This window comes from Rattus rattus, chromosome 2, assembly GCF_011064425.1.
Source record: "Rattus rattus isolate New Zealand chromosome 2, Rrattus_CSIRO_v1, whole genome shotgun sequence".
Classification (NCBI taxonomy): domain Eukaryota; kingdom Metazoa; phylum Chordata; class Mammalia; order Rodentia; family Muridae; genus Rattus; species Rattus rattus.
In genome coordinates this window covers 5165937-5180824 of record NC_046155.1, presented here as the reverse complement: position 1 = coordinate 5180824, position 14888 = coordinate 5165937, and the positions used below count along the sequence as shown (strand labels likewise).

Below are 14888 nucleotides of genomic sequence, written 5' to 3'. Positions count from 1 at the left end.
TTCCTCCTGCACCCCAAATCACCTACAAGCTCAGTACCTTGACAGGTGTCATTTCCTGCACATGTGGAACACTGCCTCAGTTATAAGCAAAGCTGAGTATTTCTCCCTATACCTGAGCCCCGAGGTAGCTCAACATCAAGCTCTGGCAGCACTGTAGCCAACTCATGACTCAGTCAGACTTCAGGAAAACTCCTGGGCCCCCACACCCAGGCCCATCAGTGCAACCCTTGTTTGAGGACAGGTAAGCCTTGGGGAGCTCCAGTTCAGGGATGTTTCAGAGCATCCTTGCCCCTTGCTGCAAGCAACCCCTCCCTGTGGCTGGGCTCAACTGCTCCTCTTCAGCCTGTAGGGCAACCCCTTTAGGTTAGGCGTGATTTTAACTGCTTTTTTTTCTACCTGCCCTACTTTCTCTCATCCTAGCCTGAGACAAAATACCTCCTGACCAGGCGCTGTCCTTTCTAGCCCTAGAGCACTCTACACTCCCACAAGTTTACCCCAAAGACCTGTCCACAGAGCTGTGATTTTAAGACCCTTTTCCTTACAGTACTCTCCACTCCACCAGACAACTGCCTCAACCAAGACCTACAGATTGCAAGAGACAAGAGGCAAAATCAGGACCCCACCTGAATTTATCCTGAACAGATATCCCCATTTAAAGCTTTCTAAATCAGATGGCTTTTAAAAATCTCACTGTTGCTCTCAAAAGGTCTGCAAAGATCACTGCACAGGATGTAAGATAAAAGCTGTGAGTGTGAGCCTCTAATCCTAGCACTGGTATTGAGGCTAGACTGGGTTAGCTAGTGATGCCCAGCCTCGAAAAACCGAAGCATGCTGACTCCCTGAATCAAAAAGTTTAAAGACAATTCTTTTTTTTTTTTAAAGATTTATTTATTTTATGTATATAAGTACACTGTAGCTGTCTTCAGACATACCAGAAGAGGGCATCAGATCCCGTTACAGATGGTTGTGAGACACCACGTGGTTGCTGGGATTTGAACTCGGGACCTCTTGGAAAAGCAGTCAGTGCTCTTAACCACCGAGCCATCTCCAGCCCTAAAGACAATTCTTAATTCTTGGGTTTTTCCTATACACCAGGTGGCCCAGGCCCAGTTATAGGACTGAAACTGGATTTGCAATTTCTCTGACCCAGCATTACTACACACTCCCTGGTCACGTGGAGTGGAAAACTAAAATACACAAGGCGGAGTATTTAAAGAACTAAATAGGGCTAAAGAGATGCCTCAGCTTAAGAGCACTCTCTGCACTAGTACATGGCCTGGGTTCTGTTTCCAGCACCCACAGGATGTCTCACAACCATCCCTAACTTCAGCTCTAGAGGTCCCAATACCTCTTCTGGCCTGAGAGCACTGCACACATGGTGCATAAACACACATGCAGACAAAACAGCCATACGCACTTAAAAAAATATTAAAACTATGTAAGATTTTTCAGCTCTACACTAAACTTTTAAGCACTTGTGAAAAAGTAAAAATGAACTAAAATCCACATTGAAATACAGCTGAAACTTTAAAATTGGAGCAAACCTAAAAGCAGCATATTTTTAATGACAAAGAAAACTTGGGCTGGAGAGATGGCTTAGAGGTTAAGAGCACTGACTATTCTTCCAGAGGTCCTGGGGTCAATTCCCAGCACCCATATGGTGGCTCACAACCATCTGCAATGGGATCCCATGCCCTATTCTAGTGTGTCTGAAGAGAGCGACAGTGTACTCATATATAAAATAAACAAATCTTTAAAAAGAAAAGAAAGAAAACGGTATATGATCAATTAACAGAGTGAGCATCACACAGCCCCTTACCTCCTCAGTCACCTTTGCTAATGCCAGACCTGCGGATGCAGTCCTCTCCTGACCTGACATGGGGGGCAGACTTGGAAGGATGGAAACACCTTGTGTAGAAGCCAACAGAGCAGCCGAGGGACTGGAACCTGCATTCTTTCCACAGCTGAGTGGCCAGACAGGTAGTGCCCTGCGCCTCCTCTCGGGTTCTGATTAGAAAGTTAACATGGAATGCCTAGGCCTGCTGAGGTATCAGATGATAACTGACTCCCCATGATCTCTACTCTACAAGAACATACCATCTACTCTCCTGTTCCCCAATAAGGCATGAGCAGTCTCAGCTCTCAGCACCAACCTAACACATACATAACAAAAATCCTACTAAAACTGAAAATTATGGATAGAAGCTCAAACAGCAGATTCGACACAGCAGGGGATGAGAGGAAGTAAGGTCAGTAAACAATATCCGGACAGGATGGAGAGTATGTGAAGATTAAACGAGTGGAATAGGTGAAATCCCTAAGGCATCTACAGTGAGTTAGTACAGGCCCTTGGGGTGCTAAAAACAAGGAATACAGGGGAGCTGAAAGGCAAAAGGCCTCCTAAACTCACTAAACACTCCATCTACCCAGTACAAAGAAAACAGCGATTCAGCCACCAGAAAGGCTGAGGAAGTGGCTGTTGGTACAGTGCCTGAGTTCCAGCCCCAAAACCTGTGCCAAAAAAAAAAAAAAAGTCAGGCATGGCAGTGTGGGCTGTGGAGGGGAGTGCTGGGGATGTAGGGATGTGGAGACAGGTATATGTATCTCTGGACCTCCATAGCCAGCCAGACTGACCTAATTGGCAAGTTCCAGGTCAGTGAGAGACACTGGCTCAAAAACAAGGTGGATGGTGACTGAGACACTATAGCTCAAGTTGTTCTTGGGCCTCTACATGCACACATACTGCTCATGAATGTACACAGATATACATACAATGTGATGGGAGGAGGACTTAGAGATTGGTTTTTTTTTAAGCAAAAGAAGACAACCCCTGTCAGAAACATGGGAAGGAGGGGATAAAGAGAGCAACAAGCACATAACTGTGGCTGGACATGACACACATCTGTACTTAGTAGCCTGAGATAGGAGGACTGTTAGTTTTAAGCAAGACTAGGTTATAAGCAAACCCTACTGAGGTTGGGGGAAGAAAAAAGAAGTGGAGGAACAAGAGGAAGGGCTGGAACCTTTAATTTCAGTGCTCAGGAAGCAGAGGTGGGAGGATCTCCACGAGTTCAAGGCCAGCCTAGTCTACAGAGTGAGTTCCAAGATAGCCAAAGATATACAGCAAGATGCCATCTTGAAGAGGAGTGAGCCCAGGGGGGATGGTGATGCACACCCATAACCCCTGTCCCTGGAAGGCTAAGACAAGAGGATCAGGGCTCACGGGCAGCCTGAGCTGCACAGCAAGCCCTTATCTCCCCTTATCTTAAAAACTGGAAAGTGTAATCCCCAAGTCTTCATGGAGCAAAGGCCAAACCTAAAAATACCTATCAGAAAAATTAATTTCTATCACAAACTGTCTGGAAAGTTTTTCTTTCTCACCAGGAAAATCCTGCACTGTGTGGTATTGCCAATGAACTCTAACAGTTAAGGTGGAAAGCATCACCTTCACAGGAAATCCACAAAGCACAACACAAGAAACACTGGCCACCTTGCTCATGAGAGCAATCCAACCTCCACACCAAAATCTCCCAAGGGCACAAAAAGGTGATGACACTGGTCAGTCAGCCTTCCTCATGACTACAACCCTAAAAGTACAGTACTAACAAGTGAAACCCAGTTAGGAGTCATTCACAGGATTCCAAAGTTGACTACCAAACAGAAAACTCACATGACTGCCTCAAAAGATGCAGAACAAATTAAGGAATTCAATAAACACTTTAATGGTTTGGTTTTTTCCTATCAGGTCCATCCAGTCTAACCTAGAAACCATTATGTAGCCCACGATGACTTCACACTTGGTAGTAGTCTTTCTGCCTTGGCCTCCCAAGTACTGAGCCGCCACACAGGAATATCACATATGAGTTTTTTCAAAATTATTAAGAAGATCCTGAGTTTGAGACCATCTGGGCTACACAGCAAGAACCTGTCTCAACAAACAATCAAACACATTTTTATAAAAGAAAAAAAAAAGGTTCTTAGGAAGCTTAGAAAGAATTGTCACATTTAATAGCGAATGTTTACCAAAGCCCTTCAGTGATCACTACAATTGCATATAAAACAGCGAATGAGTGATTCCAGGAACAAGACAAGGAGGCCCACCACTACCATGGATGGCAGTTACATCCTGTGCTGAAGAACTCAATGCAACTCCACAAGAGAATCAAGGCAATCAATCAATAAAATGTAGATCCAGAGCAGGAGTGGGAGAGCAACTCCCCAGTCCCAAAAACTCAGTTCTTTTTGGGTGTGGAGTCCACACCTACAATCCCAACTTTTAGGAGTCTGCACAGTAGGAAAAATTTGAAACCCCATCATACAGAGATTGAGTCCAAAAAAAAAAAAGCCAGTTCTATTTAGGGTCAGCAGTTTAAAAGCATCTGGCTACCCTTCCAGGGGACCCAGGATTCAATTTCCAGCCCCAACATGGTATCTCACAACCGCATATAACTCCCAATCCCAGGGAATCCAGCACCTTTTCTGGCCTTCAAGGGTACTGCACAGGTGGTAAACATATAACCATGTAGAGAAAAACAACCATACAGATAAAACTAAAAATACATTCAAGACTAAAAATACATTTAAATAAGCCAGTTCTATCTCAATACAGCAACAATAAATAACTACATAGCTGTGTTCTATCTGTAGACTCCAAGAGCAATGCCCAAAAGACACTGGCCCCAGAGAGGTTTGTGGGTCAAGCATGCTCACAGATAGTCTGTCACAGAGACTGATTTTGTGTGTGTGTGTGTGTGTGTGTGTGTGTGTGTGTGTGTGTGTGTGTGTGTGTGTGTGTGTACACGTGCGCGTGGGCACACATGCAGAGGTCAAACAGCAGCTTTCAGGAACTGATTCTCTCCTTCCATCATGGGTTCCAAAGCCAGGCTCTTAGGCTTGTGAAGCAAGCACTTTAACCCACCAAGCCACTCTGGCCCAAGCAGAATTCATGAGCCAGACCAAGAAAATCTTAAAGAACAAAGGTGAAGAATTTAAAATATCAAATCTCAAGACAAATTCTGCAGTCATCCAGTCACTTGTGCAAAGAGGGCAAAGATACCACTGGATACCACTTCATTCCTGTCACTGAGCCACACCTTAGCTCAAGACTAGCAGATCAGGACGCAGTAAATATTCCTTTGGGTTTGGTGGGGTTTGTTTGTTTGTTTGTTTGTTTGTTTGTTTTTGGAGACAGTTCACTCTGTAGCCCTAGCTACCCTGGAACTTTTACTACATAGCCTAGGATGGCCTCAGTCTCACAGAGATTCACCTGGGTGCTGGGATTAAAGATGTATACTCTAGCCTGGTCTATGTGAAATATTCTTTTTAATTACTTACGTGTATGGATGTTTGGCCTGAATGTTTGGCTAGGTACTACCTATGTACCTAGTATCACTGGAGGCTAAAGGAAGGTGTCCGATCTCATGAAAATTACAGAAAGTTGTGAGCTGCCATATGGGCGCTGGGAATTAAACACAGGTCCTCTAGAATATCAGCTAGTGCTCTTAACCACTGAACCAGCTCTCCAGCCCCTACATTAAATATTCTTGGGCTGGAAAGATGGCTCAGCAGTTAATGGATAGGCTCACAACCAAAACTAAATATGGGGGGAACCAAGATGAACCAAATGAATTACATTAAAACGTTAAACTTTTCCTCATAAAAGGGTATTCCTGAGTTGGATGTGGCTACACACCCAGAGTTCTAGCACTTGATGAGGCTAAGGCAGGATTACCAAAGTGTGAGCTACTCCCTGGGCTACATACACGGCAAGACCTTTATATATGAATGTATGTGAACATGTGTCCCAAACACAGGAGTATAAAAACAAACTTCCAGGCTGGGGAGGCGGCTCAGTGGGTAAAGTGCAAGTGCCCAAGTAAAGGCCAGGCATGGCAGCCATGATGCCTGCAATGCTGATGCTGGAAAAGCCAGACCAGGACGGCCCTAGAGTCTCACAAGCCAGCCACTCTGGCTAACCAGCAGCTCTCTGCACAGGCCTCTGTCTCAAAATACAAGGGACTAGACAGGTGGCTAGGCGGATGGGTAAGAGTTCTTGCTGCTCTTGCACAGGGCCAGGTTCAGATTCCCCTACATGGCAGTTCACAACTGTTTGTAAATCCAGTTCCAGAGAACCCAATGTTTCCTATCTCCATAGGCTGCTATACCCACGTGGTATACATACATTCACTCAGGCACATACACATGTAAGGCAAAAATAAATACTAAAAAACTAAGGTGGAGAGTGGTCAAGAAAGACACACAACATCAAACTTTAGCTTCTGCACAGATGTGCACACATGTATTGAGCACCTGCACATAAATGCATGCACATACAGGAACACAAATGAATCCAAACACATACACACAAAAATAAATTTAAAAAAATTTTTCTTCTACTGAGGTATCCTTGCATACACCTTAATCTCAGCACATAGGAGGCAGAGGCAGGTAGAGCTCTGTGAGTTTGGGGCCAGCCTGGCTTACATAAGGAGTTTGAAGACAGACAGAGCTATGTAGAGAGACTATATCTCAAAATCAACCAAACAAACAAACAAACAAAAAATCTTCTATATATCTATATACAAAGAATGTATAAAGAACTTCAAATTAGGGGGCCGGAGAGACGGCTCAGAGGTTTTCAGCACTGGCTGCTCTTCCAGAGGTCCTGAGTTCAATTCCCAGCAACCATGGTTCAGTAACCATCCACAATGAGATCTGGTGCCCTCTTCTGACCTACAGGCTTACATGCAGACAGACCACTGTATAACAAATAAATCATAAGAAATAAACCTTCAAATTAGAAACAGACAATCCAATCAACGAACAGGAAATAAAAGACTGCTCAGCGCTCATGTACCTGCTGAGAAGCTGCTGCGCTGCAGGTGGCTGCAGTCAAGAGGCTGCCTCTCCCCACCTGGAGCTTTGCAGCACATAACAGTTTCCCACACTGCCGATGGCCATGTGGTTGTACCAACTGTCACCACAGCCCTTTTGGCAGCAACTCCTGAGGCTGATGTCCACTACAATTCCATTCCTTAGAACATTCCAACAGAAACACACACATCTAGTTCTGCACCTCCCCAAATGCAAAAGTATCCTAGGAAGATTAGGACCAGGGTCAGCCTCAGGGGTCCTGACTGCAGAAGGAACAGGTAGGGCCCATCTACACAGAATGCTGCAGGGCAAGTAAGTGTGGGTCTCACAAGAGTCCAGGGAAGGATCAAAAGACAAAACATACAGATTTCCTATAGAAAGTCAAGCATATGCAAATGAACCAATAGTGAAGAGCTCGATCACATTAGAATAGAGGACAGTCACTGATGGCAGGAAGCAGGAGGGGGTTTTCATGGGAGGCATAGTTCTATCCATCACTTGATCCAAGCTCTCCAGAATAACTGGAGAGCTGGCTGAGGCATACACTTGTGGCCTGTGCAGTCCTCACACAAGCTCCAGTGTAAGGACACTGACTCCAGCATACACACATGCCCACCAGAGGACCCTGATTCCAGGAAGCGAATGGTCTAGAACAAGTTTACTCTGTGATACTACTAGACTCAGGTTAGATATGATGTAACTGTGAACACAAGCATGTCCTACATTTGATGAGGCACTGCAGAGCAGCAAGCCAGCCAACCTGACAACAGGCTTACCAGCAGGTGAGGAAGCTTTGCCTGCCTGAAATCCACTGCCCACAACACCCACCAGCTCTGAGTCCCCTGTGCCTGTTCTTTCCAAAAACCTAAATATTGACCAACCACTGACGCAGACTTGAGCTGCAACAAACCCAAGTGCAAAGTAGATCAAGTAGGACTCCTGACCTCCTGAAAGCTCTTGAGCAGAGGCAGCGAAAGCTGACTTAATTAACCTGCTCATTCCTAAGACTCCAGAAAGAAAAGACAACTCTATAGCCACGAAACAAAACCCCTCAGCACACAGCATTCACACCAAATTACTGTTTCTAAAAAGGACATGCAAACCTTTAGTCCCATCTCACAACTCTGACTTTACAGCTGAGAGATGCACCAAGGCAGTCATTACTGACTTCTAACTGATATCTGCAGACGCACCACGAGAGCGTAAGTGCAGATTCCTTGAGCACCGTGGAGACGCCCATCATGAATGAGTAAAGTGGGCTGTCAGCAGGAATCTAAGCAGCCCCTGCTCGTGTGCCTCTCACCTTGGGCTTTGCTGGCTGCACTGCCTTCTCCTGCCTGTACCACTGCCTCCGCATTTAACTCCAAAAGTGGAGGCTCTCACATACCGGTCCAAATGTGACTGAAGGCACAGAAGGTATTTCAACCTCTCACAGTCTCATCTGCCTGGGAAGAGACTCAGGGTTCAATTTCCAATCTTTTCTTCTCTAAAACAAAGTTTAGTTACAGCTCACAGATATTCTGGAGAAAGCCTGTGTAGACTTTTCCCATGAAATGAGTTCTATTTATCCACAAGATCTCCCTAGGAAATTGCAACCCCACAAGACACAAACTAAGGGTCAGATACACAAACCCTGAGATCCACTCCTCACAGGTCCACAGCAGTCAAGGACAAGTCTAAGACAGAACAGGAGACTCAATACTGCTCAACCGCTTCATAGCCCCCTGTCAAAAACATTAAAGTACTTTCCCAAATCTAGGCAGTTTCTCAAAGAGGCACGACAGTATAGGGGTGTGGCCACATGCTTTGGAGAATATTCATTTGTACCTAAATTGAATTCCTGAGAATTTCACCATTGCTCAGAAAACACCAGAAACATCACTTCCCAAGTGGTTACACAAAACAGCCAGCAAGCTAATACATTAACAAGACCATCCTGCAGACATTTAAAGGCAGACAGACACCTTGATTTCAGCTTGATGGGCATACCTGTGGAAGCGCAGTGTTGAGCTGCCTCTGCAAAGAATCTCTTTCATGACCAACTTCATGCAACTTCCCCTGGGTTAATGCCAGCGTTTCTTGTGTCTCTCTCAGTGTGTCCAGAAGGCGGTCTCGCTCTTCCAGCATGGAAACCATGAGCTGCTCAAAATGCGAATCAGCGTCTGGCTGGGAAGGGGAGCCTGACCCATGGCTCCCACCTCCTCCTGGGGGTCCTTCCGCTTCACTAATGGTCGGCATCACCTCGCACATCATCTTGAAAAAGGAAAGATGCAGACCACAATCAGTAGGTGCAGAACACAAGTTTCCACAAACCTGCAGCTTTCTGAGCACCTGTGGCTAGTGAGAGAAAGGCTGAGAGCCCTACTGCTGTCAGAACCGATCATCCACTCGGGAAGCACACACTCTGAGAGTAGCATACATAGGCCAATACAAAGAGCAGATTGGGGGAGACCGCAGTCCTGGGAGCAAGAGGAGCTAGGATGCTCACCTCTAACCAGTGGGGTCTGTTTAATATCCACATTAACAGCTGAAGACAGTGCGTTTCTGTTAACTTTTGTTCTTGCCCCAGGAAGAGAGAGTCAAAACAGTCCCTCAACCACAGAAGAAGACTGGAAACTGACAAACACCAACACTATGGATCCAAGCATCTTCCAGGAATGTGTGCAGTCAGCTCCTGGGAAGGACTACCAGGCTCCCTGACTTGTAGGGCTGGATATTTGGTGATCAGCAGAAAAAGCAACTGGATTGGCTTTTTAAGGTCTGGACAGAAGTGTTTTGCAAAGGCCTGCTGCTGTGTTAACAAACGGTTGGTGAGCCAACCTAACTTACATAAGTTCACAGTCAAAGACAGGGGAAAAGAACAGAAAGAGATATATACCCACACTGGGAATCTAGGAAGTCAGGACAACAGGGCTAGGTAGAAAAAGAAGGGAAAGGTGAGAAGGAACTAGAGATTGCATACTGTCAGGGCACAGAGTGGGGAAAGAAGAAAATGCGCTGCAGGTGCATCTGACCAGGACCCGCTGACCCGGCCTGGCTCAGCTGACCCCAGCCTCACTGCCCCCAACCTCACTGACTCTGGCCAGTCTAAGCTGACTCGGACCTAACTGCTATCAACCCGTTTTGGCGAGGCTAACCGCAACTCTGCTGACCCTGCTGACCCCCGCCCGCTGACCCCGCCGACCCGGCCCCGACGTCCCTGGCCCGCCACCGTGCGCGGCCCGCTCCGCCCGCCCTCACCTTGGCCGGCGGGCGCGGCTCCGGGGCTACGCGGCGGCCTTCGGCGGCGGCCGGCTGCGGGCCGACCCACGCAGCCCCGCGGCTGCGTCCTCGCCCGGCCCCCGGGCCCGCCGCCCCGCTCGTCACGAAGGCCGGCCCGCCGCCGCGGGACACTGGCGAGCGCAGAGAACCGGGCCCGGCGCGTCGCCGGCGTCAACGTGCCCGACGTCCGGCGCGTCGGCGCGAGCGTCAGCACCGCCCCCTGTGGGAGAGGCCGGCCGCGAGGCCGTGCGCATGCGCTAGTTCCGCGGTGGTGGGCGGGCAGCCCATCCAGAGCTCCAATTGGCAGTTCCTCACTTTAGCTCCGCCCATCCCCGCCCCCTCTCCTCCCGCCCCCCTCCGGCAGGCCAACCCCCTGCCGAGACAAGGCAGTCGGTGGAATCACAGGTAAAGATCTCTGTCAGATGTGTGCAGTTTACAGTCCTGCTTCCGTGCTGTCACATCAATGCATGTATGATGTCACCCAAACGCCGACGTCATCCGAGTACTCGCCCCCCAAAACCCAAGGACTCTACGGAGTCGCGCCAGGCCACCAGCAGAAGCGGAAAGTGCTGACAGGCCGGGCAAGGTACCTCGCACCTCTAGGTACAACCTACCTGTAAAATACAAAGGTGACTGCCATCAACCCTGATGACCGAGTTCGAACCCTGGGACCCAGAAGACCTGCATTAGATCCTTAGAACCCATATAGTCCTGAATGTTGTCCTCTGACCTGCATACATGTATCCTGTTGGTATGTGCATGCACACACACCACACACACACACACACACACACACGACAACAACATGTCAAAACAACAACAAAATGTAAGGGCTCAGCCTCTCTTGCAAATATTAGAACCTAAGTTCCATTCCCAGACTCCGCATAAAAATAAAAAGCCAGCTGGCCTTGGTGCTACACCTTTATTCCCAGCACTCAGGAGGCAGGCAGATCTCTGAGTTTGGGGTTAGCCTGGTCTATATAGTGAGACCTTGTCTCAAAAACCAAGTCAGGATGTAAATAGGAGCAGGAGATTCTTTAAGGGTCTCTCAGGACTATCGGCCACTGCACACAAGTCCTAGGTTGCCTTGATCTCAGGTTTGGATTTGAGAAAATGCTCTTGTCTCCCCAGAGGTTCCTGCTGATACAACCCAGGACCAAATGTAACTCAACAGGGCATACTGCACTAGGTCGTCTCCCTCCTCTCCCACACTCAGCACATGTCTGAAGCTGGCATGGCAGAAAGCTAAAGAAAGTAACGCTTCTCCAGCAAGTCCCACCGTGTATGATAGCACACACCTGTCATTCCAGCAAGCTGAGCTGCTGCAGCCTGCGAGCAGGACATGCTCTGCAGGATGTGTGAATGGGGAGGTGTGACCGCAGTGAGACTTGGAGGCATGGTGGTGCCGACCAAAAGAGATGTCGTCCAGCTGGTCCCTAGTGCTCAGAGGTTTTCCCGGATTTTCTGCCTGTGGAAATCCCAGCTCCTGCTGATTGGCACCTATTCCCGAAGACCACAGATCCGCAGAGATGGCTTTGAAGAACCGACCAGAAGCTACAGGGACATCGTCCCTCTGGATCACAGACACGTGGCTAACATTCACGGTGGTTAAGTCTTCTTAACCACGTGTATTTGTCTATGTCTCTGTGTCTGTGTATGTCTGCGCATGTATATGCCACAACATGCATGTAAAGGCCAGAGGACAACATGTAGGAAGTATTTCCCTCTTTCTACCATGTGGGTCCCAAGGATCAAACTTAGGTCATCGGGCTGGGTAGCAAGTGCCTTTACCTGCTAGGGCCTCTCACTCCACCCACATTTTATTTATTTTAGAGACAAGGGCTCTTTGAGACAGACTAGCGTGCAACTCTCCACACTTCCGTCTTGACCTCCCACATGCTGGGATGACAGGTGTGTGCTATCATACATGGCATTACGTCAGCCTCCTCTTTTTATTTCTCTTTATATCATGTGCTTTGTCCGTCTGTATGTATATGCACTGGAGTTACGTATAGCTGCAAGCTGCCATGCAGGTGTGGGTAATGGAACGGGACAAAGTCCTCTCTGCACGAGCCATAAGCTCTCTTAACCGCTGAGCTATCTCTCCAGTCCATCCAACCACCACTCCTATTTTGAGAAGAGGTCTCACATAGCCCAAGCTGGCTACAAAGTAGCAGAGGCTAGCCTTGAACTTCTCCCCATCAATCTTACAAGCACGTGATGATAACCACTTACCACCACACCTGTCATGTGGCTTCTCATTCCACCCGCTGAGGAGGCAGGTCCAAGGAGCTACTGAAACGCAAAGGCTGGTGTCCTGTGAGCCTTGAATCCTCAGGCAGTTCCTTCTGCCTGGGTTAGACTCTTTATTGAAACCTTGCTCGAGGGCAAGCCTGCTCTTCCTTGCTGGGAATGTGGTGTGTTTGGATTGATCTGGGAACACAGATACCTCTGGATGGAGGGGTAAGAAAAACAAATTTTGGGCTAAAGAGGAAACTCAGTAAGGGGCTTTGCTAGGCAAGGGTGAGGACGTGAGCTTGGTCCCCAGCACCCACCAAAACCAAAACCAAACAAACAAGCAAACCTGAGTTTGACCCGCATCCGTGTAATCCCAGCCTGAGGAAGTGAAGACGCAGGGATCCCTGGAACTCATCCACCAGCCAGAGAACAAGGTGGAAGGTCTTCCTGAGGACGTACACCTACACATGTGTCTACACACATAAAAGTCACATTTGCAGAGCCTCATCCCAAGACCCCCGCACCCTGTAATCCCCCTCTTCCCTCAACCCCATACTATGTTCTTCACATGGCACTCAGAGAGAAGAGGGACTGAATCCAATCCACCCTCCCCCGTCACATAAAATGTAGAACCTAGGACTTTAGGTTTTTTAGGACCACAGCTAATATTATTTCTCCTCTTCCTCCTCTTCTTCCTCTTCCTCCTCTTCCTCCTCCTCCTCCTCTTCTTCTGATGGGGGGTGGGAGACTCCTTTGTAGCCCTGGCTGACCTAGAACTTACTCTGAAGGCCAAGCTGACTTCAAACTCACAGAGCTCCGCCTGCCTCTGCCTCCCAAGTGCTGGTATTAAAGGAGTGTGCCTCCACACCCAGCTCTGACCAACATTCCTGCTGCTGCATAGTGAGAGTTCTCCAATCCTCCACAGCGTGGGTAACACGACCCTCATCGTCCCTCAAGGTTCCAGGAGTTGACATAATCCCCAGATCACAGCATAGGGCCAGATGAAGGGAAGACAGGGTGTTCAGACTGCAGCACGGGCCATGCCAGCCTCACTTACATGTTAGAAGGGCAAGCCATGGCGGCTGGAGAGACTGCTCAGAGGTTAAGAGTACCAGCTGTTTCACTAGAGGAGCTGGGGTGGATTCTCAGCACCTACACGGAAGCTGGCAGCCATCTATAACTCCAGTCCCAGGGGATTTGAGTCCCTATTCTGATGTCCAAGAACACCAGGCACACATGTGGTACACAGACATGCATGCAGGCAAAACACCCTACATATTAAATAATCCGCGGAGGGCGGGGTTCCAGGCAGAGTTTCTCTGTCTAGCCTGGGTTGTCTTGGAACTTGCTCTGTAGACCAGGCTGGCCTGCAACTTAGAGATCTGCCTGCCTCTGCCTCCAAAGTGGTGGGAATAAGGGTATATATCACCATGCCCAGCTAAATAAAAATTTAGTTTAGAAGGAAGGAAGGAAGGAAGGAAGGAAGGAAGGAAGGAAGCAAGCAAGCAAGCAAGCAAGCAAGCAAGCAAGCAAGCTATAGCCTGGTGCAGTGTACCAGTACTGTGTTCAGCACACAGAACTATCAAATAAAAATGCCCCCCTCACAGGGACCAGGGAAGTAGCCCAGCCTCTTAGGGGTATCAGCTATCCCAGTTCATAACTTTACCTTGACCCAGGGGCAAGGCTCTCACCTGTACTCAATGCCAGTTTCCCCACACATCACATGGGGATAATGACACTAGAAACCCACACTGTGGTGCTCAGCGTGACACTCAGTGAAGGTGGCCTTTGCAGCTAGCTCTCTGCCTGGCTGCCTTCCATCAGCTAGGTCTATAGGCAAAGGCTGGAGCCAGCTAGCCTGCTTCTATCTCACCTCTGCTTCTTTTTGCCATAGCTGTGCACTCTCTGGCAAGTAGCCTGGCCCCTCAGAACCTCAAGCTCCTTGTCTATAGAGCAGGGGTGGCCATCTCAGATGCTGGGAGGGCTGAGTTGGGAAGACCAAGTAAGTGCTGTAGGCCAAGAGTGTCTCAGATGAGCTCCTGGCCAATCCTCCATCCCCAATTGAGTGAGGATTGATATTGGTCAGCTAGTCTTTCTCTCCTTTGCCCCATAGCCTAGGAGTTGGTTTGGGCATCTGCTTCTCATCAATGACATGTGAGGTAAACTACACAGAGTATTCTGGAATTGTCTTTCCTGATAAGAGAGAGGAGTGCAAAGCCCCTCTGCTCTACCCTTTCCTCCTCCTTTGGGACAGGCTCTGGAAGCCTGTACTGTGGCAGTCATTTTGAGAGCACAAAAGGAAAATACTGTTGCTTGGCCTTAATTCCCCATTGCCCTAATTGTGCTAAGTGAGTGCCCCCAGTCTCAGGGCAGCGGACATTGCTGTGCCATACCCCTCCCCCTCCGAGTTGACCTATCTCTCTCCTTCCTTCCTTTAACTCTGTTTTGTGAGGGCTTGAAGCTGAAACCAGACTGCTGGGCTCGTATTCTTCCACTCCCAAACCTGGAAGTTGGCT

The 14888-nt window shown here is 48.3% G+C and overlaps 2 protein-coding genes across 7 annotated transcripts in view; one reads left to right on the top strand and one right to left on the bottom strand.

Annotated features, from left to right (window-relative positions):
- The window catches only part of Ppfia1 (PTPRF interacting protein alpha 1), a 78296-nt gene extending 67964 nt beyond the window's left edge, over positions 1–10332 (bottom strand). For 4 of the 6 annotated variants that reach the window (XM_032891325.1, XM_032891320.1, XM_032891321.1 and 1 more), the window contains exons 1-2: positions 10114–10332; positions 8863–9126 (exon numbers count right to left, since the gene is read on the bottom strand). In XM_032891325.1, the coding sequence (XP_032747216.1) occupies positions 8863–9126 (264 nt within the window). In that variant the 5' untranslated portion in view covers positions 10114–10332. The remainder of the gene's footprint in view (positions 1–8862; positions 9127–10113) is intronic. The other 2 variants (XM_032891323.1, XM_032891324.1) reach the window with 1 other exon arrangement.
- LOC116890822 overlaps positions 1–14888 on the top strand; it is a 36273-nt gene that overhangs the window by 12481 nt on the left and 8904 nt on the right. The window contains 7 exon segments of the mRNA XM_032891326.1: positions 4648–4687; positions 9443–9631; positions 10244–10356; positions 10499–10603; positions 10606–10710; positions 11037–11045; positions 14267–14374. Coding sequence (XP_032747217.1) covers positions 4648–4687; positions 9443–9631; positions 10244–10356; positions 10499–10603; positions 10606–10710; positions 11037–11045; positions 14267–14374 — 669 coding nt within the window.